This window comes from Carettochelys insculpta, chromosome 3, assembly GCF_033958435.1.
Source record: "Carettochelys insculpta isolate YL-2023 chromosome 3, ASM3395843v1, whole genome shotgun sequence".
NCBI lineage: Eukaryota > Metazoa > Chordata > Testudines > Carettochelyidae > Carettochelys > Carettochelys insculpta.
This window is the reverse complement of record NC_134139.1, coordinates 22,041,197-22,063,997: the sequence shown is the minus strand read 5'-3', so window position 1 is coordinate 22,063,997 and position 22,801 is coordinate 22,041,197. Positions and strand designations below refer to the sequence as shown.

At 45.4% G+C, this 22,801-nt stretch overlaps 1 protein-coding gene and 1 long non-coding RNA gene across 3 annotated transcripts in view; one reads left to right on the top strand and one right to left on the bottom strand.

The window, feature by feature from the left end:
- Nucleotides 1-195: 195 nt before the first annotated feature.
- On the bottom strand, nt 196-19,633 carry LOC142010893 (uncharacterized). Its single transcript, XR_012644912.1, has 3 exons — nt 19,597-19,633; nt 538-619; nt 196-226 (listed from the first exon to the last, which is right to left on the bottom strand). It is a non-coding gene; the product is annotated as an uncharacterized LOC142010893 (long non-coding RNA).
- LOC142010892 (activator of 90 kDa heat shock protein ATPase homolog 2-like) overlaps nt 19,407-22,801 on the top strand; it is a 35,662-nt gene continuing 32,267 nt past the window's right edge. For both annotated transcript variants that reach the window (XM_074989461.1, XM_074989460.1), the window contains exons 1-2: nt 19,407-19,762; nt 19,923-20,113. In XM_074989461.1, the coding sequence (XP_074845562.1) occupies nt 19,683-19,762; nt 19,923-20,113 (271 nt within the window). In that variant the 5' untranslated portion in view covers nt 19,407-19,682. The remainder of the gene's footprint in view (nt 19,763-19,922; nt 20,114-22,801) is intronic.

Below are 22,801 nucleotides of genomic sequence, written 5' to 3'. Positions count from 1 at the left end.
TTCTCATATTCAAGTCTTACGTTATTCTTGGATTTAGAATTCACTGAAGTGACTAAAGAAATCAGATTCTAATTTGTTTATTGTTGCAAGCAAGGATAAACGAATCATCTTAAATATTCTAAACATACCTGAAGTCATTCTGTTTTCCAGGCCAATACCACTGTCACTATTGTAGTGGCTGATGTAAATGACAATGCTCCGGAATTCACTCAGGACTCCTATTTTGCTGAGATAAATATGATTAATACTGTAGCAGCTCATGTCATCACTGTAAAAGCCACGGACAAAGATCAGGTGACTCTTGGTTTTTAATATTAAATCTGTTGTAAGCGTTTCTCCATCCAAAATGCACCTTTTAACTTTTTTCAGATTTTTAATAGTAAGTGTAATAGAAAATGAGCAGTAAACAGTGCTGGGGCTGGGGAATCAGGACTCTTGAGTTCTTTTTTTTTTTTTTTTTTTTTGACACTGACACACTCTTTCACTGCACAAATTGACTGTGATATGTAATGTAGCCAACTGAATACCATAACATACCTTTGCTAAACTCTGCATTCTTGTGCCAAAGGTAGCAATGGACACCACTGTAGGCCATGCAGTAGACACAGCTGGAAGGTACCTGTGGGACATAGAAAATATGGGGTACCTCTGACAGTTAAAATTTTGAACAAGTCATTTAATTGATCTGTACTTTAGTTTCCTTTCTGCAACAGATAGGTTATATCCATCTCGCAGAAATGTAGTGAGGCTTAACTAATTTGTGTTTGTAAAGTTATTTGGACTCCTCAGATGGAAGGTAACAGAAAAGTGAAAAATACTGAATAAGGGGTATCTAGTCACGAGATGCTCCGCAGGTATCCTCAAATTATTTTACACTGCATACCCGACTGCTGTTGTGTGTTGCTACTCCTAGGAACATCAGTCCTGAAAGTAATACTTCTAAGAATGGTTGCATGTGATCTATGCATTTCTAGTGCACTTATTATGGTGCACCATGATTGGTATTGCCCAGTCTGACCGCACACAGCAAAGCAACATCATTCCTGAACAGACCCCTTTCAGGAGAGGAAACTTCCAGAAAGGCCACTGAAAGACGTATCAGTGGCTGATGCCTCCCTGTTTGCTGAGTCACAGATCTGATCAAATTACATGTCTTCAGCTCTAATTGACCGGTATGATAACACTAAAAGCTCTGTTTTGCTATGGTAGCTTTCATTACTACTATTTCTTCTTCACTGCCACGGCATGAATTCAATCTTCATGAAAGATACTGGGAAGACACAAGTACCCCCTTTGCGGACACAACAGGAACAAGCGTGTTAGCAACATTATGTTCTCCCACGCTATCTTGACCAAAGGAATGGGAGAGAGAGACTAGTTCAGTCTTCATGTCCATTCAGTTGTTGGCCTCTCTGTGATGACTGCAAAAAAGCGTGTGCACCGCCACCAGTTGTGGAGGGGGTGGTTTGGCCATATGGACACCAGGCCACTGAAAAGTGCACTGACATTACCAAATCCTGTCTTGGGGAATCTTTCTGAATTAGAGGCAGCTGAAATTTCAATTGGCTATTTTTTTTCTGCTCTCTTTTCTTGGTGCTGGGAGATATTCAAAACAAAATACTTAAAACATTAATCTCTTCCAGTGCAGTAGTTTGAATACTGGGTGCCTGATGTAAAGCCAGTGGACAGACTCTGATTTTCTTCAGTGGGCTTTGGTTCAAGCACAGGGAACCTGATTTTCAGCTATTTTAATTTGGCAGGTGCAGTTTCATAAGTGGAAATAATTGTGCCTAATTCACTGTGAGTGCAAATTTATAGAAACCATTATTCATTAGCATAAATGTGTGTTTTCTTTGAGGCCCAGATGAAAACCACGTCATCTGTATCCTGTAGTCCATCCCCCTACAGAATGACCACTGACACCAAGACATAGGGCAACCGTATCTCCCTGTCCCAAATACTGGATATGGAGATATGGGAGGAGGGGCAGTTCCTCCCAGCTGCACCAAGCCCCCAAGAAGCAGCTGTCATGGGCACTCCCAGCGCTGGAGCCCCAGGGAAGTGGCAACTGGCAGACACAGGTGCCCCCAGCCCCTGAGCCCCAGGGAAGCAACAGCCATGGGCGCTCCTGGCCCCAAGCCAGGGGGAAGCGGGAGCTGCGGATACTTCTGCCCCCACCCTCAGCCCCCAGCATCCTAAATATGGGACAATTGGTCCCTTTTAAAAAAATAAGTTGGGATGCCTTTTTGGCAGCCCAAATATGGGACGGTCCCACCCAATACGGGACAGATGGTTACCCTACCAAGACAGGATGGAGAATAATGGGGTACCGCCAAGAGCTAAAAAGGACAGGGAGTTGGTTCTTCTCCTTTCTTGATTAATTTTTTTTCTGTTTCTGAGATTATTATAAAGGAACAAACAGGCATAAATCTGAAACTTAATGTTGATAAACACATGGTAAGGCCCAATCCTGCTCCCGCTGGCGTCAGTGAAACACAGTGCATAATATGATTAACAAATACAGAGAAAAGTATAACAGAGACAACCCTAATATAAAGACAAAGTTTAAAGACTCATTTCAGGGAAAACATAGTAAGATAATTTTTCATATGCTTATTATGTAATTGGCTAATTCCCTGTGACATTTTCTGATTTATGAAACACCTTTCCAACAAAAATCAACCAAAATTTTAATTTTTCAAGTATGTTCACTGAATGTATTTAGATTTTGTCAAGCCTATTGTTTTAAAACAGTGCTTATGTCACCCTTCAGAAACTTATTTGAATTGCTTTAATGCTTCTATTTGTATTCTTTCTATAAACATAATAATATTTTGCAATATATAGTACCTTCTAAGATCTCGAAACATTTTATAGCTATTAACAAAGAAAAATTCACAACATGTATGACAAGAAAGGATTCATTTTTATTCCTCTTTTACAGAAGGAAAAACTGAGGCCCACTTGCCCAGCATCTGTCAGAGCATAGAAATACAATTTGCCTGTGCTTAATAATAGTTTTCTCTCACTTCTCTCTCTGAAATTTGATGAATCTGTTTTCGCAATTACAGGGGGAAAATGCACTTGTTGAATATTATCTCCTACCAGACTTTAGCTTCAGCCAGTTCTTCCTGATTGAGGATATTAATGAGGGGAAAATAGTAACAGTTGGAAACCTGTCCAAACCGGGAGAGATCCTTTTGAGAATAACAGCTAAAGATCGAGGTTATCCTCCATTAAATAGCACAGCCTCCATTAGTCTCAATGTGCTGGACAATCGCCCTTTTATCCCACAGTTTAATCAGACTGCTATCAGGTGAGAGTTTCTATATTCATTTACATGAGTGTCATTGTTTTGAATTCTCCTTGTAGCTGAGCCCATGTTGCAACTGGATTCATGAAAAGTATTAAGGGTAATATTTCCAAAGATGGAAACTCCACTTTTCTGTGTGCTGGGAAGAAACAATTTATCTTAAATAACAAAGCCAGAAAATGTCCCTAGTTTAATTGCTTTGTGGATCTGTTGTTGGGAACTGTGTTCTAAATTTTGTTGCCTTATTTTTCATCTTATAAAATGCACCTATAGTACCCAGAGGCACTGAGCCCTCAAACTAGGGTGAGTAAATGCTGTGCTCTGCAGCCTTGGCTGAGAGCCAGCTGACCTTCAGCTCATGTGGTAGAGCTTGGGGTTTTAGCCCTTATGATTGCAGTTCAATCCCTGATGCTGGCAACTTGGCTCTGTCAGTATTACACACCCAAATGGAGTAAAAATCCCATTTCCTTTCCCTGTGCTCCTGCACACCACCAATCAGTATTTTGGTACAAATTGTATTGATTTTATGTCAATATTTATTATTGGCTTTTTGTTGGCTCTGAATGCAATCAATCCTATGCATACTGGGTAGCCAACAACATCCTATCAACCATCCACCATCAAATGGAAAAATCTTCCCTAATCTTGGTCAAAAATACAAGCCTTACGCTGTTCTTTGAAAGCCAACAAACTCCAGTGGACATCCTCCAGAGGGAACAAGATCCACAAGCAAGGATCTTCCATCAAGAACACCCTTCTCCCAGGTCACAAAAATTTAACAATATGGACTGCCAACAAATCACCTACTGGCATTTGTGCCAGTAAAATCTATCATGACAGTCTGTTGTCTTTTTGCTGTTAGCACAACTGTGGTGGAAGAGACAGGACCTGACCATTTAGTTTATACTTTTGCTGTGATGGAAGCCTTAGGGAGACAAATTGATTACAAAATTGTATCTGGCAATGAGCTTGGTGAGTACAGCTTCTTCTTACATCTTAAAGTAGGCACATGTGGCATGCTAATTAGCTTTGGGTGAGAGATTGTACTGTGTTTAGCTATGAGACTGAGTGAGAGTAGTGACTATGGAATAAAATGTAAGTGTGGAGACATCACCAATTGTATTTTGCCAAGTTCAGAAGCAGCCTAGGTGAATATATAAATTACATGCTGCCAAGTGGGCTTACGTGGGTATAATAGACATGCTGGAGTAGCAAAACAGGGACAAGTCTCAGGAGAAATGGCTAACAGGCAGGGGCAAGTAAGCACCTTGTTATTTGCCAGTTGCTTTTACTGTGACATTAATTTGCATTCACACCAATTTATTTCTGTGCAACTTGCACCTACAATTACAACATTAGGGAATTTGTCCCCCAAGTCTAAAAAACTTGCAGTAATGAAAACCTGAGGTAAATATCCAAATCAAATAAAAAGACAGTGCAGCATGTGTAGCTAATATTATGTCTTCTGTAGACTGTGCCTTATATATAAAAAGCTTATCAGTTCAGGGAAAGGACTTTGAGGGTATTCAAGATGGAATATCAGTGGGGGTGGGGGAGGGGTCAGAGTGAGAGGCTTACTCTGCTTTCTCACTCATGGAGATTTTATAGTCTTTCTTCCTTCCTGTGTCTTCCTAGTATATGCTCCATGGGTCTTCAATCTAAGTTACACAACTTTAGTTACACAAATAATGTAGCTGAAGTCAACATACTTAAATCTATGCACTGAGGAGTCTTTGCTGCAGTGACTTAATAGCAGACATGCTTGTTCTGATGGAGTACTGGAAGTGGTGGGAGAGTTCTTGGTCATTGATTTATCACAACTATACTATCCTATATGTGATAAATTGATTCATGCTGTATTGATGGCTGCTGATTGACCTGGGGGTAGTGTAGACATGCCCCTAAAATCAGTGGTGGTCTGTGGAACACGGCTGCTAGAAAGCTGGCTGGTGACATGTTCTGCCGTTCCTTCTTGTTTCCAGATGATAAGTGTTACTAAATGGCAGCTACAAAAATAAATGCCAGGCTTACCAAATATTGCTGGTCGACATAAGCAGTTGCAGTAGTTGCTTGAGGAATGTTATGCAATCATGAATGGGAAGTATCATGGTCCACAGACTTGCAAGTATGTAGGGTTACAAATCAAGATCTCTCTGAAGATGTCATCACACTATGGAAAAGGCTTAAAGACATTGGACTAGCACAAGTCAACTGGATTGAAAGTGCTCTTTTTGCTCTTTTAGGGTAGGAAAAACAGGAGTATTAACGAGCAATGTGTGTGAAGTCAGAAAAAGCACAGCAAGTAACTTCTGGTTGAAGGCTTGTTGAGGTTTTGGTGCTTTTGCCACTTCTGTGTCAGTATTGAAATACACTAGCATTCTGTCCCCAAGAACTCAGGTAGTACAGTAGCATTGCAAGAGCAACTCAGCAAGAAAAGGTGTGAAATGAAAAATGGTAACTGTAATATTGAAAAGTGCACATTTTGCTTTTCAGCCCATTTTACACTGGATACAAAGAGTGGACAGTTAAAAACTTCAGTTAACTTGAACTATGAGGAAATTTCTCAGTATACAATTACAGTCCAAGCAAATGAAAGTCCCTCCTTTGTCACACACGCCCAGCATTCAGGTATTTTTCCTTTGGAGGACAATACGGTTTGAGCTGGAGGGTGGTAAGCACAGGACATGTCTTCTGCGTTCTATATTTGCACTACATTTAGAAACAGAAAATGTGAATTGATTTAAATGAGAAAGTTGTGGTGAAGGATTAAAAGCCGGGGGCCAGAATGTGTGGGCAGTACTTAGGCAACAGAGAGCAAAGAGCCTTCCCTCAATCTCGCAATTCTCTGCAGGAGCTCAGCATAGCCACAGATGGAAATGCAGTTGCTGGCCCTCGACTTCCCAAATGCCACAGGGTTAAAGCCCAGGTCCCTCCCTGTCCTGGTTAACGGAGCTGAGACAATGGAGAGAGAGCTGTGCATGCGGCACCCTTTCACCCTGCCTTGCTTCAGCATGTGCCACCCTGAGCTCCCAGAGAAATTCAAGTTGAGCCAGCCAGAGTTCTTTTGGGTATTCTTGTACTGTGTCTTGCTTCCTCATCCCCGTAGTCATAGTCATTGTCTTAAAGCTGTCTGCTCCCTCTTCTGAAAGCAATGCTTGGTGGTAATAAGAGACATGTTTGTAGCCTCAGTGACATGTTATACATGATATAGGATTTAATTAATGTATTTATTTTTAACAGGTCTGTTTTCTCAAAATGTGGCAAGACTAATTATCTTAGTGCAAGATGTAAATGAAAGGCCAGCATTTCTGACCAGCTCCTGCTCTGTTCGGATCTTGAACTTGGTGCCATACAAATTCCCAGTAGTTAAAGTTCAGGTGGAGTATATTTCTGCCCTTTCTAAGTACCTGAAAGCTTTTCAAAAACTTGGGCTCCATTCAAGCTGGGTTAGTGGAGACATTTTTAAATATGTTTTCCCTTGAATCCAAGATCTGCACAGTAAACAAGGAAGCTGGTTATAGTTCTTTGGTTCTGTGCTCTGGTCTGTGCCTGGACAGCCTAAGATTCCTGCTGTAACTTATGCTGTTGGTGCAAGGTATCTAAATGACATGCTTCAACTGAGGAGCAACATAATCCCATCCAAAGGGTGGACATGGATGCAAGAGCTGGCTCTGCAGCTTTGTATCTGCTGAGAGTTCACATCCTTTAGGGGAATTCTCTGCTGCTCAGTTAGTCAAAATGCAGTTGCAGTTTATACTGCCTGATTAGCAGACTGACCGGGGGATGGGGGTGGCCAAAGGTGGCAGTTGCTTTGAGGCCTGGTGATTCAAAAGGGCCCAGGGCTCCCAGCCACCGCTGCTGCCACTACTGCAGGAGCAGCAGTCAGAGCCAAGGGGCCCTTTAAATTGCCACTAGAGCTCCATGTGGCACATTCAGGGCAGCTCTCAGGGCTGGCTGGGGTGTGGAGGGACCTATGCCTGCTCCTTTCAGCCCTACTACTACCCTTCGTCTCTTGTAGGTATAGAACCTTCACTGGGCTCAGTGGGAAACATTTCACAGAGCCACTAAAGTTTTCCCCTTCCATCTCCTTAACTTGATTTGAATGTCTCTCTCTCCACTTGTGTTATGGAAAGGGTGTGTATAGGTCTATGCACTTAAAAATTACACAGACTGGTTCCAAGATGCCAAGATTTTGTAAATACCAATGAGGGAAAGACCCACAGGCTCTGAAGAACAGTCCAAAAGCCAGAGGCTGAGTACTGTTCAGCTCCATTATTGTTGTTTTTTCTTTTCTGAATCCAGGCCACAGACCCAGATTCAGGAGACAATGGGTTTCTGCAGTACAGTTTGGTGAATCATCAAACCAATGAATTTGACATTGATGAAAATACAGGGCAGATTTATACAGTGTCAGTGAAAGGAAAAATTGGGTCATTTCCTTTGCAAGTCGAAGTTGCAGACCAAGGAGGGAAAGGACTCACAGCACAAACAACAGTCAACGTAAGGGTTAAGAAAATATATATGGTTTAATCCTCTTTTCCTGCTATTTTAAAACTCTATGTAAATCAAGGTTAGTCTGTAAAAAGTCTATCCCATTATGGCCGTGTCTACACTAGCCCCAAACTTCGAAATGGCCACACAAATGGCCATTTCGAAGTTTACTAATGAAGCGCTGAAATGCATATTCAGCGCTTCATTAGCATGCGGGCGGCCGCGGCGCTTAGAAAATGACACAGCTCGTCCCGACAGGGCTCCTTTTCAAAAGGACCCCGGCTGCTTCAAAGTCCCCTTATTCCTATCTGCTCATGGGCATAAGGGGACTTCAAAGTAGGCAGGGTCCTTTTGGAAAGGAGCCCTGTCTGGACGAGCTGCGCGGTGGCGAGCCGCGTCAATTTCGAAGTGCTGCGGCTGCCCGCATTCTAATGAAGCGCTGAATATGCATTTCAGCGCTTCATTAGTAAACTTCGACATGGCCATTTGAATGGCCATTTCGAAGTTTGGGGCTAGTGTAGACGTAGCCTATTACTATTAAACAAGAATACCATCGGGTGCATTATACGAAGTAGGGTGTATATTGACACCTGAATGTGTTTTACTGCACTGTAACTTCAATTTAAAAGAAACCGTGCACAGAATATGGTTGGTTTGTGTGTTGGGATGAAAACTGATCCATGTATTTCCATAAGGCTCCTCAGACATATAGAACCAAACAATCTCTGGAGTGACTCAGTAGAGATGCACCGGGGATTAATTGACCTATGTTGCAGATCTCAAGCGCTGAAGTGGCAACTTACATTTAAAGTCACAGCCAGGGCCTGTCGTGATGCAGGGCTATCTAGCTGTTATGTTCATATTGAACTGGCCATATGCACATACAGATACCTGATTTTCAAATGCATACCTGATTGCACTAATTGGTTATGTAAAAACAAATGTTTGCTTGGACCTAATTTTGGAAGTCTGGCTATATATTTGCATGGGAATACCAGATGGAAGGCATTTTATTTTTATTTTTTATTTTTCCATTTTTTTTCTCTGGACATTATCCATAGGCATAGCATAGTTCTATATTTCTTCAGGCGTAATTTAGTAGGTTCTTAAAACCTTCCAGAGTTGCCTGCAAAATCATCTTAACTCCTCAGTTCCACTGAAGTAATGGAGAGTTAAAGCCCTATATGTACCTGCCTGAGGTCTCCTAATTTTTATCCCACCCCTCAGAAAAATCTTTCTTCAGGCCAGTCCTGAGAATGAAAAAAGCTATAAATGTGAGTAGGAAACATGAAATATAAACTTACTGTTATTCACTTATTTTATAGGTAACCATTGATCCCATTTCCAGTGACAACATTGTGGTACTTGTCCTTAGTCAGAAGATCAATATTGTTGAAAGAAACATTCCTGAATTAAAAAGGTATTTATGGAACTACAGTACAAGTTTTATTATCCAGCATTGCTGGGGAACTGGAGTTGCCAGATAATCTAATAAGCCTGTTATGTGAATAACCGACCCTGGCAGATGCCATTTAATGGAGCGTGTTGGTTATTCCAGTGCTGGATAACATGGCTTTTACTAAATAAAATTTATTCTGATATAACACCCTGGTTAAGGCAGGGTCCCCTTAGGATCTAGATGTGGCCATCTTAGTGGGCTATAAGCTATAATAATACAGCTATAAGTCATCAAGAAACCAGGTCTTCACCTGGTATAAAAAGAAAGTGTCTCGAGTGATTTCACCTTAGCTATGCCAATTTACATATATTGAGGATTTGGCTTCAAGAGCCTATGGTGCTGGAGAGGAAGACCATAGATGCTACTGGGTTTGAATAGACTAGAAAGAGTCTCTCAGGGTGGGGAGGTGGATTAGGGAAAATGATCAAGTCAGCCATTTACATTTTTTATAAACAGAAAAAGCCAAGACGAAGTGGTGGCTAATTAGCCTGACAGCTCTGATGTTGTTGTGTTGCCTTATATCTGAGGTAGTGTCACCTAGGGTGACCATCCATCTTGTTTTTCCTGCGGTAGTCCCTTCAGCTGTCCTGACTGTTTTAAGAAAATGGGCAAATTGTCCTGTGTTATGTGAGGCTCTGTTTCCTGGCACTCAGTGTCTCAGGGCGGCAGCCTCTGCTGCCAGGGATCCCCACTGCAGGGCAGCTGCCCAGTTCTCCGTGCCTTGGAGCAGCACCCCTACTACCAGGGAGCTCCTGTGTGGGGAGGCTGCCCTGTTACCTGGTGCCATGTGCCTTGAGGCAGCAGCTCCTGCAGCAGAGTAGGTACACCATGGGACAGCTGCCTTGCTCCCTGGTGCCCCACACCTAGGGGAGGCAGCTCCCACTGCCAGGAACCTCCTCCAGGGAATGGCTGCCTCATTCCCTGGCAGCCTGTGCTTCAGTGAGGCAGCTCCTGCTGCTGGGAATTTCCTCTGTGGGGCAGCTGCCCTGTTCCCTGCCCCCCACCCCACTGGGAGGCTGCTCCGGCTAAGCCCCCGTTCTCAGAATCACCCCCTCTGCCAAGAGGTTGGTGAGCCCCCATCCTCCACTCCCCCTCATTGGGAGGCTGCGGAGCACCCCCCCAGTACCTCACCATGGGGCAGCAGCCTCCCTCACCAAGGAGTGCTGACATCTGGAGGGGAGTGTCCCGTATTTGCCATAGGGCAATGTGGTCACTCTATGTCACCACTTAAACTATGTGAAGTTTATTCAGTTCAGTGCATTGAAGTCATGTCATGGGCATAGCTAATATCCTGAAATTTGTATTCACATATTGACCTTCCTCCCTCCTCCTCCCACAAATAAAAATCATTCTTCAAACTAGCTCTGGCCTGCTCTGGCAGGTGCATGGCGTAGATTATGGGAAATGTGTTTGAGCTGGAGGAGGTTGCAGAGGTAGGGTGGGGGTGTCATAAAAGAACACTGTCATCCCAGTGGATGCACTAATTCAACTCCTCATTCTTTGTCTTGGCTTCCAAGAAATGACGTTACAAACTAACGCTGCACCCTTCCATGCTAACAGAACATCTTTTGAAGGGCAGCAGCAGCAAAATGTGTCTTCTGATTAGGGTCAATCATGTGTAGCTGTCCCATCATCTTCTGAATTATAGCACAATTCTGATGGCGTTACACCTAGCCCCTGTGGGTTCAGAACATAAGTAGCCAGTAGAACTACCCTTGGGCAGTGGCTGTGATGGCTATTTCTACCCATAAAGATGAGGATATTCTACTTTTTTCTTGCTCGTTTATGAAGACTTCAAGTATTTTATTTTTAAAACATTATTGATATTTTGCATTATCAACATCAGGTCTTGATGTCCCTGCTCTTGCTGCAAGATCTTTTGGAAGAATGAGTATCTCAGGGCATGACGACTTCACAACAGGATTAAAAATAGGCATTCCACCAACCTCCATCTTAGGGGTTAAGCGAAAACATTTGTCAGGGGAAGCGTTACCCCATAATTGTCAGCTGCAGAGTCTTGCACTTTCTCAGGGTAGGAGGGTTCGATGCTCAGTGGAAATGGTGGGAGGTGGAGGGATAGGAAAGGGAGCTCGTGAGACCAGGCTGAAGGGGAACGGAACTGGCTCTAGGCTGAGAAGTGGTGTCCTGGCTAAATAAGAGAAAATGGGGATGGGAGAGCTTTGGTCCATTCTGCATGTCCAGATGTAGATTAAGGTGTATTGGGACCCTGGGCTCAAATAATATTTGAGTCCTCCATATCCCCCACCTGTCATGGTGCTCTATCATGGTCTCCTTCCCTTCCCTCAGGCAATGCCCCCTGCCCTGGCCAGACACCAGGCTATGGTAGGAGATGCCTATGAAGCCTGAGCAGCTGTGGGGAGCCCTGGACCTTTCCTCTGCCAGCTGGGGGTGGGGCAGGAAGACCAGCCAGGGGCTGATCTTGGAGTTACTGGGCCCACCTACCTCCACACAGCTACCCAGGCTCCCTGGGCAGTTCTTATCACTGCCTGGGTCAGTGGTCCTCAGGAGCGCACTGCCATCAGAGGGCATGGAGGAACGTGCAAGGGGACCCAAGTCAATACCCACAGGGGGTGGGCAGGGAACACCATCCACTTGTGCTGTACTTCAGCTTTGCTCTGGCCCTACCACAGTGCTGCCCTCACCCCAAGTGCTGCTCCACTGAGCCTAGTGGCACCTCTTGTTCTGCTCATGCCCATGGCCCCTGGCTCTACTAAAGCCCAATTCCTGCTCCCTTTTTCGGCTCCACTCCGGTGGGAGCACAACTGAAAAAGTTCTGGTATTGTGGTCTAGGATCCTGTTTTGATCCTTGCAGTCTTGACTTTGGCAAAAATCACCAATGGGCAAAGTAAATGAGACAAATGCTCACTTTTGCCAAAAACAGGCTGAGGGAGGTGAGTGGTGGGGTTTGGGCCAGCCCTGAACAGGAGAGGATGTGGACATGGGTGAATAGCTCTGGCCAGTTGTGTGAGGGCTGAGGAGGAGGGCAGTGGGAGGTAGGATGAGGGGGCTTGGGCCAGCTCTATGCTAGGGAGCAGGCAGAGAAGGTAAGACAGAAGGGGCTCAAGCCAGCTCCAGGCTGGTCTCAGAAAAGTTGCCCACCTATCTTGACATGTGGGAGGGCAGAAGGAATACCCTCTCCCTGCCCCAGCTCCATCTTTTGGCCTGGGTTGAGACAGCATCTCAGGGAGAAAAGGAGGAGCAGTGCTGAGAAGTGGGGAAGGGGAGTAGGAGAGTAGGGAGTGGGCCAGAGGGCTGACAATCCTACAGGGGCCCCAGATTGGCCATGGGGCCCCTGGCACAGGCCCCTTTGGCCCATACAGTAATCCACAGCTGTCCCAGTGACCAGTCTGATCCCATGCATGGTTGTGGCTGGGTACCACTCTTGCTTCCATTCACCTCCCCCTCTTTCACCTTCCTGTGCATGTGTTGGGCCAAGAAACATACCTGGGTCTTACTCTTGCCTCTGTGAGATGTTTTGTGTGTGGCAAACATTGTGGGGGGAGGGAGGCAGAAACATATACAGTATCAAGTCAACCCCTGCAATATTTCCACTGCAGGGTCACTGACCCTCCTGGGTCCCCCAGTTCTGTCATGCCTTTTCCTCCAAGCTGGTGGTACTGGCCAGTGTCACAGCGAGGATTCTGGATTATGGGTCACCGCTGGTCTGATTTAGTATGAAAATGTCTGTGTTCCAATGAAATCAGAACAGTAAAAGGTGCAAGGAAAATAGGTTCTCTCCCTGGCAGTTCACCTTGAAGTGGTCAGAGTAACGGCTGACATCTGAGAGATATGAATCTGCAATATTTATAGCAATACTTTCAGGAAACAAAAATCAGTATTCAATTGGTAAGGCATGGCACAATGTTCCTTGTGCTAAGTAGTATTGGTTGTGAAATACAAACAAACAGATTTATTTCAATGTACATTTAAAAGTTTTCTTTTATAGATTTATGCCAACATATCTAAGCATTTCCAGGTTTCATATGCAACAGTAGTTCCTTGGGACAGAGCTTAATGTAGTGAGAGCAGAGGACAGGGTACTGGGAAACCCCGGGTTTTCTAGCTGACATTTCATACATCTACACCAAAGAGGGAGAAGCAACACAACAGCAAGTCTGACTTGAGGTTGTTCTGCAGGGCTACAAATATCAATATGCATTTCCTGCTTGGGCTGGAGAACCAAGCTGCAGAGCCTGGTGAAGGGGGTGGGTCAAAGCTGACACAGGGATGTCCACAAGGTTATATGTAGCATGTAGCACAAGCCTTGGGAGTTTGAGTCAGTTTGATTCAGCTGCTCTTAAGGGTTCCCCCCCCTGCCCCCGACACCCAATGTAGAGGTACCCTCTGATACTGAACTTACTGTGTGACCTTGGGCAAGTTGATTTACCTCTGTGCATTAAACCTGAGCCACTATTGTATATTGAGATCCTGAGATGAAAAAGGTAAATAAGTGTGTAATACACTAAATGTTATCATTGTATAACTTGACTACTTGTTGTCATTTCCAGATAAAAATAATTTGTAGTTCCCCAGTCAACTAAAATTGGTTATCTCAATCTGGTTGCAGGGTTCTAGAAGAAAAACTCCAGTGGACTGTTCACATTATTGATGTGTTATCTACTACTGTTGACAGAAGAGTAAGAGCAAGCACCGATGTAACCCATATAAAGATTGTTGCTGTTGATCAGGCAGCCCAAACAATACCTGCGGAGCATGTAAAAAGGTGTGTATGATATAGTGCAGTGTGTATCATTGTGAGTTACAAAGTAGGATTTTGTTTCCCTCTAAAATATTTACCACTTGATTAGGGATGAATGAACCAGTTCAGATAAGAACTGCTCGGAGATGTCCCTCAAAACTCAACCTAAATCACTTTTGAGTTTCAAGAAGTTCAGTTAATTCTTCAAAAGGCTATTTTCCTGCAAGTGGGATTTCCTGCTGGGATGTGAAATTGTTGGAACACAATACTTGTGAGATTGCCAACCCAGTTTTGTAAATTCCCGGAGGTTCAGAAAGTTTTGATATGGTCCAGGTAAACCAACTCATGGAAACATCCTAGAGAATTCAAAAGGGAGGGATGAAATTGAAAGCATTCTACAGTTCTGTGGGAACTAATCTAAACTTTGGTCCTAAGTGAAAATTAGAGCAGTGCAATTGTTTTTAACAGGTTGGTTAAAAATTATATGGACATGTAACAAATCCCTATTCTGTTCCACAGGATTTTACCATGGAGTTATGGGACTGAATTCATCCCTGGTACAAAAAAAAAAAAAGTGAACTCCATGGAGTTTGCCTCTTAACAACAGCTTTGAATTGGTCTTACAGCTGTTTTAGCTACTTAAATCAAATTGAACCTCTGAACCTTTGAGTTTTACCCATCAGTCATTCAGACAACATAATGCTTATGATTGACTTCTTAGGTGTTACTTGAGATATAAATGGTGGCATGTCCCCAGGAATCTCTATTTTGGCCCCAATCCCACAGCGAACTCCTAGACACAGACCTTTTGCCGGTGCAGAGCTCTGTTGGCTTCACTGGAAGCTCTACATGGGCATAGAGATCCACCTGGGCTCATCACATTGCAGAATAATGCTTTAAACTCCCCATTTTAAACTGTGCATCCCTTAGAGCAGGGGTTGGCAAATTAACCCTGGGGGCCATATTCCACCTGCCCAGTTGATCAGCAAAGTGTGCATACTTACAGCCAGCAGCATGTTTTCAGATGCTCCTCCCACCACATTGTTCCATCTGCAGCTGAGCTGCTCCTAGGCTTCTCCTCCTAGCTGTGCAGAGGGGGAGGATACGGAGGAGAGAGGGTAGTGTTCAAGTCAGGGTGTTCCCCTGCCCCTGACCCCCACTCTGCTGAGCAGGGATCAGGGAGAGGGAGACACACAGAATAGCTGCCACAATCTGAAGTGATTCACTCAGGAGTGCAGACCAGGGGAGGGGGAAACAACATAGCATGGCATATTTCCTTTAAAAAGACAGAGGGTGGTTCCTCTCATAAACCTCCACAGCAGCAGCCAGCACACACACACACACTGTCACACACAGGCTGTGTCTATACTACAAAAATAACTTACGAAGTTGCTTACTGCGAAGTTTTACTTCCAAGTAAGCAACTTTGAGTGGAGCATCTATGCACACCCTATTTCGAAGTTACCCGTTGAAGTAGGGCACTTCTTCATTCCCAGGAATGGAGTAAGGACTTTGAAGTTCGGCTCCTTACTTTGAAGTTAATTTCTAAGTAAGAGAAAAATGTGTGTAGACTCTCTACTGGCTACTTCAATGTAGTGTCTAACTTCAAAGTTAGTTCCTAGAGTAGATGCACCCAGACATAGTCACAGTCATATATACACTGCAGCACACATACAATCTGTGTCACAAAGCCTGTATCTCACACATTCTCTTTGTCACTCTCTTTAGCTCCCAGCCCTAACTCTTCTGTCCAAGGCCCTGCCCTGGCCCCTGATCAGTACCAAAATTTGTGGAGTGTCCCTTCTGAGAAAATTATTGCCCACACCTGCCTTAGAGCATATCAACACCTGCTGCCTAAAATAACCGGATAAACTGCTAGCATAAATTCTCAGAATACAATACTGGTCATGGACATGTATCCTGTGTAGGGAGGCTTTGATCCAGTGTACCATAGGACCGCACCTGTCTTCTCTGTTTCAGGCTTTCTTCACTGCTTTACAACCCAATGTGAAGGCCTTTTGCTAAATAAATTAATGCAAACATTTTTACTTGTCTGTTTTTAGAAAACTTAAGGAACAAGAGAAGGCCATTCAAACTGAACTGGAAAGAATATTTGGAACTTCTGTTTCTCTTGCAGTGGAAGAGATGCCTGTTGATTCAATGTCCTCTGAACTTATAGCAACCATAATTCTAAGCATCCTGCTGGGCTGCATTCTTATAGCCTTTGTGACATACATATTTGTTACTAGAAAAAGGTATAAATAAAAATGTTATTTGGGATTAGCTACGTAGCTTTAGATTGAAATCTTTATTAAGAGATCAACTTTAAAGGCATAATGTCAACTAAAAAAACCACATTTCTATTTGGAAAATTATTGATGTGCTTCCTAAAATTAGCTGTAAATGAAAGATCAGAGGCAAGAACTATATTCTGTTTTTTCACTTTGTTACTATTTATATTTGACAGCACTTTGTGTATAGACAGCCTCTGAAGCCAAATTCCTCTTTTATTTTGCGGCAAGGGATCAGTGGACAGAGATGTCTATTTTAAATAGAAAAATGTGGATGCAAGGTCAGAAGTATGGGGAGGGGAACACAGATGTAGTACCTGATAACACTCTTCGCTCACTGTCCCCTGATCATGCACCGCTGAAGACACTGGGAATTCTGCCATTGACCTCAAAGACAGTATGATCATGCCCTGTCAAAATTGATTAGATATCAAGTTGACAGTGTTTGTTTAATTATAATCAGCAATGTGCAACCTAACTTAATATTGATTTCAGTGAGTCAGGAAATAATGGGCAAAATTAATTCTTGAGTTAATTCTATTAAGTGAATAGAGTTACCTTGGGCATTGATGCAGCTCAAAAAGAATATTCACATTATTTTTGTAAAAATACTGCAAAACCAATTCACCAAAATAAAGAACCTTTTGCTTGTTGTATATTTCTTGTTTTCAGAAATGATAAGTTACAACTCTTAGTCAATGAATATGATGAAAGTAATAAAAGTATAGGAAATCCTTACACAACTGACAGTGGTTCAAGTCCAGGAAATTCAAGAAAAGAAAATGACAAGTAAGTATAATTCTGAAGACATGTATCAGAGGAGTAGACTTGTTAGTTTGTATGTGCATAAATAACACATGCATGTGAAGAAGTGGGTCTTTGCCCACGAAAATTTATGCTCCATGAAATGTTAGTCTACATGGTGCCACAGGACTTCTCATTGTTTCTGAAGACATGCCACAGCTTGTACAAATCAGCATATTGAAATGCGTGACTGCTTAATTGCTCTCATAACACAAGATTTTCCTTTATCAGTGACTAGCTGTATTGGTTGATTACCAATTAACAGTTGCTGTAATAAAATAAGCTTCTTAATGCATCAGAAAAGTTTATATATTTTAAAGTGAATCATATATACGATGGACAAAAGTTCATTTACTTACTATTTGATGAGCCATACGGACCTCTATTCATCTGAGAAACGAATATGCATGCACTCCAATGAGACTACTCACATAAATAAAGTTTTCATATTGAGTTAAATGCTTTAAAGTTTTCCCATTAACTTCAGCTGAGTCAGGTTTCCCATGAGTGTAAGATCAGGCCCTCACAGATTCTTATTCTTTTTCAGTGATGCTCAAATGGTGAAAGTTAAAGATGTAGAAAATATCAATAAAAGCAAGGATGAGAAGGAAATATTAGCCAAGGAACAAAACTGTGATGACCCTGACAATCTACTATTAGATGTTAAAAGTGAACATAATGAAAATGGAGCACCCCAAAAGACTACAGAGCCTAACATAGCTGCTCACCACTCTACAGAAGCTGTTACCAATCAGGTGATTTGAAATGAAAAATAAAAGAATGATGATTAGGTCCATTAAAGGACTAAGAGTCACCAACAGTATGTTCAAAAAGGCATCTCAGTTACTGCTGGGCCAGCAATCTTCAGCCTTACAAGAACGTGTACTCTCTGCCCATTTTAAGTACAGAACGCAGAAAAAAAAGTTGAGATTTTGCCTGTTTAGAATTTGTGTAGTTTCATGGTGTTTTATCTCATTTGTATTATTCATTATAATTTCTTGCAGGCTTGTTTTCAGACAGAAACAAATCATGGACCAGCTTTTTCCTTAACACCTGATCCAACAATGTGTAATAAAGGGAAAGAACTGAAAGGAGTAAGATTTTCAGAAGTGGCAATTATTTTGGAGCCAGACAGTGAACAAGATAACCCTGATCTCGACTTCTTAATGGCAGAACTGACAGAGAGGGAGGATGAAGAACCTCAAACCTCCTCCTTATGAGAACCACACACCTTGCTCTTATATTCTTTTAAAGTATTTTGTTGTTCTAATAAAAATAGGAACATTGTCCAGATTTTGATTCCTGTACGTATTAAGGCTGCAAAAGTTTGTTTAATCAATCAACAGGTTAAATATTGTTTAACTGGTTAACCAATCAAACGTGCTAGATTGCCTCCTCTCTGAGGTGCTCCCAGAGTTGCTGTGGACCGGCGCTGCTCTGGCTGCAATGGAACCCCTCCCCCACGGTGAACCCCACAGAGCTAGACCAGACACCTGCCTGGGAGAGGTGGTACCTGCTCCAGCCCTTGCTGGTTAACTGTTAACAGCCCGAATATGTTTATGCTGTAAAAGACAGTCTAAGAAGTAAATAAGTAATACGTTAAGGAAAATGATGGTAGCTTCTGAAAAATCAAGGAAGCACTCAGCAAAAATGTGTGCATGATCATACTTCAAACTTGTCTTCCTAAGTGCAATATTTTAAGGTGTGATGAGATTTTTGTGCTAAGAAAATATTTTGATTTGTTTATGAAAAAACACTGTTCCTCCTACCAGATCATGTTATGTCCTTTTGCCTTTACCTAGGTACAACAAATAAACACTGCCATCATCACTACCAATCTCGATCATTAGATTAGATTTTATATGTCTGTATCCCCTTTCACGCCCACGGTTTCTATTAAACGATGCAGAAACCACTAAGACAGAGCCTCATCAAAGCATAAGAAACAACTAACATTAACGGAGTGAGGTGACATTTGAGCCATGCGGACACTGCACCAAACCCTCTACTCCTATGAGAAGTACCAAGGGAACTTTTATGTCCACCGAACAGCCCAGACCATGGGCCTGGGGTGTTCTCTCCTTCCCCGGGGGTGGGGAGGGCAGGCGGGGGAGCAGGTGCACACCGCCCCTACCCCCTTCCCTGCAGCGGGCCGCCAGACTCGGAGCAGGACGCCCGCTCCCAGCGGCATGAACTTCCCCGGCGGCTGCAGGGGGTTGGGAGACTGGTCCCAGCACGCGCCAGCCTGCAGGGAAGCCGCAACGCGGGCGGGACGAGGGGGGCGGAGCTAGAGCGCCCGGGGGTCGCGCGGTGGGCCCCGGACTCCGCTCTGCCGGGACTAGACGCTGTCGCCGTCGCTACGTGTCCTGCGCTTCCGGTGGGGGCTCCCCTGCCCGGGGGTTTCCATCCCACCCGTCTCGCCGCCGCCGCCCACACTGCTATAGGCGGGGGCGGGGTACGTGACGGCGCCGCCCGGGACAAGCAGGCGGCGACTCTGACACCGGGCCGGTTCTGGCACCTTCTCGCTCGGTCTGGGCGGTGGAAGTGGCCGGGCCGACCGGTGGGAGCCCAGAAGCGGCGCGGCGCGGCGGCTGAGGCGGCGCTATGGCCAAGTGGGGCCAGGGGGACCCGCGCTGGATCGTGGAGGAGCGAGCGGACGCCACCAACGTGAACAACTGGCACTGGTGGGGGCCGCGGGAGGGCGGGCGCTGGGGCTCGGGCACGCGCGGGGTTGGCGGCCGGCGCCGGGCTCCAGCCTCCCGCGGCCGCGCGGGTGGGTAGCAAAGGGCCCCGGCCGGCCGAGGGGAGCAGCGGGGCTCGGCTCACCCCCGCCCTCTGCCGCAGGACGGAGCGGGACGCGAGCCGCTGGTCGAGGCGCCGGCTGGAGCAGCTGTTGGTTGGGCTGGCGGTGGAGAGCGAGGCGGGCCGCTGTGCGATCAGCGAGCTGCGGCACGCGGACGGGGAGGCCTCCTGCAGCAGCCGCAAAGGGAGGCTCATTTTCTTCTACGAGTGGCACATAACGCTGAGCTGGGAAGGTACCGTGCGGGCGGCGCGTCGGGCTCCTGCGCTCCTCCGGCTGCGGACCGGGGCGGACTCCTGTCGCGGTCCCGCAGCCGTGGGGGTGGGGAAATAATGCAGCGGTTCTTACTCAGGGCTCCCGGGCACTGGCGGTGAGCAGGGTCAGAAGCCGGGGGCTCCCCGCCCTGCTGCCACCGAAGACACCAGGTGAACCCTGAGCACTTTTCGTTATTGCGCCCCCCTAGCGGCCCAGGGCGGCGATCTGACCTGTTCCCCTGTACATCCTTTATGGAGGAAAACAGCGGCTGTGCAACAAAGTTGGCCTTGGAGTGTTTGTAGCACGTTGGGGTAGAAAGAACAAGGTTGAGAATTTCAGTGTTAGGGCAATAAGCTTCTTAATAGTTGGCCCTCACTGTTGTTAGCCTAACTGAAGTGCTGTCAGTTCTTACAGCCATGACTGAAGAACAATACTGGGTAATTTCTTTGTCTTAGACAATTCACTTTTGCTGCTCAAAGCTTCATAGACACAGAAACATAGGGCTGGAAAGGACCCTGCAGTGCCATCTAGTCCAGTTTCTACAGTGGAGTGGGGCCAGCCCTATTTGTGGATGTTTCCTACAGGTGTTTGTGTCACCTGTTCTTAAAATAGCAATGTTTTGTGTCTCTGGAAAAGTTGCTTCTGGTTTGTTGACCATGTTACCATGATAGCACTGAAAACTGTCACTTGTGCAGCATATCTGCCCATTAAGACCTGAAGAAGCAGGTGCCATACCCACCTGGAGTCAGTGGTGGTCTGTGTGGATGTATAGATCTGGCCATGCAAACATGCTTTCAGGATCAGGGCTTTGTTTGACAGCTTGCAATGTTTCCTCTATTTTTCCCCTGTACATTTTTTTATCAGATTTTAATTTTTCCTGGGTGGTCATCCAAGCATACAGCTTGCAGGCAACAGTGGCAGAGTTCCCTGTAAGGTGAGAGCTTGGGTGGCCACCCAGAAGAAAGTCAGATGCTGCCCAGCTGATTAGCAGGGTGCCAACAGCTGGCAGCTTGTGTTTTTGTTGGTGGTGCACATCCTTATGTGTTTTGGTGCCTATAAAAAAAATTCCTCTACCCATGGATGAAGAAGAATTAGAGGGAATGCTGGAGTGTGCATGTCTCCTGGAATGATTGTTCTAGAAAGCAAGCACTCTGTTGGGTTGGAGAAGCAGTAATATTTTCATGAATAGAATTGAAGTGTCAGAGAAATTGGAGGGGAACACAATCCTCTGATACTAAAATAGATTGTATTAGTTCCTTGATTTATGAGAGGGTTCCGTTCCGACACACCCTTGTTTAACTGGAATTTCGCTTAAGTCAGGGGTTGCTTTTTTCCCTGGCGGAACGCGTGTTCTGCAGTTGGGGAAGCAACAGGAGCACATGGAGCTCCTTTTGCAAGGTAAGTCCTGGGTTGTGGGGGGACAGCTGGGAACAGTTGGGGAGGCTTAAGCGTGGCGATGGATTGGAGCCGTGGAAGGGGGTCGGGGGGCTAGGGCGGCGGTGGGGGGTGGAATTCAGCAGGAGCTGCATGTTGGCAGGGGGGGGAAGGGTTTGAGCTAGAGCCCCGTGTGGGGGTGGTGAACTGGAGCTGTGCTCAGTGGGGTGAGTGGGTTGAACTGGGGAGGGGGTGAGGGTTGAGGTGGAGCTGCACTGGGCGGGGGGGAGGGAGGTTGAGCCAGAGCCACGCATGGTGTGGTTTGAACTGGGGCCAGGGGTGGTGATCCAGAGCCACAAGCAGGGGGTTGAGCTGGAGCTGTGCACAGGGGTGGTGAGCTGGCAGAGGGTTTGAACCGGGGCCGGGGAGGGTTGAGCCGGAGCCATACTTGACGGATGGTGAGCCAGAGCTGCGTGCAGGGGTGGGGGATGAGCCAGAGCCACATGTGGGGGTGGGGTTGGGCCAGGGGAGCGGGATTTTGAGTTCTGCTTAACTTGCCATAATGCGAGTTAAGCACTGCTCGAAATTGCGCATTTCAGGGGATTACTGCATTTTGAAATGATCTTGAAACTCTTGGGTTTTTTTATCTTTTAAGTTTATTACTGCAAAATAGATACATTCCTATTCATTATTTTTGAATAAATTAATGACACACAAAGAGAAGTTACTCACCTGTAGTAACGATGGTTCTTCGAGATGTGTCCCCGTGGGTGCTCCACAATAGGTGTCGGGCTCGCCCGGCGCCGCAGATCAGAAATCTTCCAGCAGTTTCTCCTGTATCGCACATGCGCTGGCGCGCGCCGCCCCCCTGTGCACCTCCAGCCGCGTGCACGATCCGGTCCCCGCCAGTTCCTTGACCAACCGCCTTGGATGCTCCTGAAAAACACTAGACAGAGATCCGAAGCGGGGAGGAGGGGCAGGTGGTGGAGCACCCACGGGGACACATCTCGAAGAACCATCGTTACTACAGGTGAGTAACTTCTCTTTCTTCTTCGAGTGGTCCCCGTGGGTGCTCCACAATAGGTGACTACCCAGCAGTAACCCAAGTAAGGAGGTGGGTAATCGGTTTATGTGCAGCTTGCCCCCGAGAGGACTGCTGTCGACAGACGGGTATCCTCTTGGAATACCCGAGGCAGGGCATAATGCTTGTCGAAGGTGTCATAGGATGACCAGGTCGCCGCTCTACAGATGTCTGTTAACGCGATGCCTTGAAGAAGGCTGTTGACGCCACCAC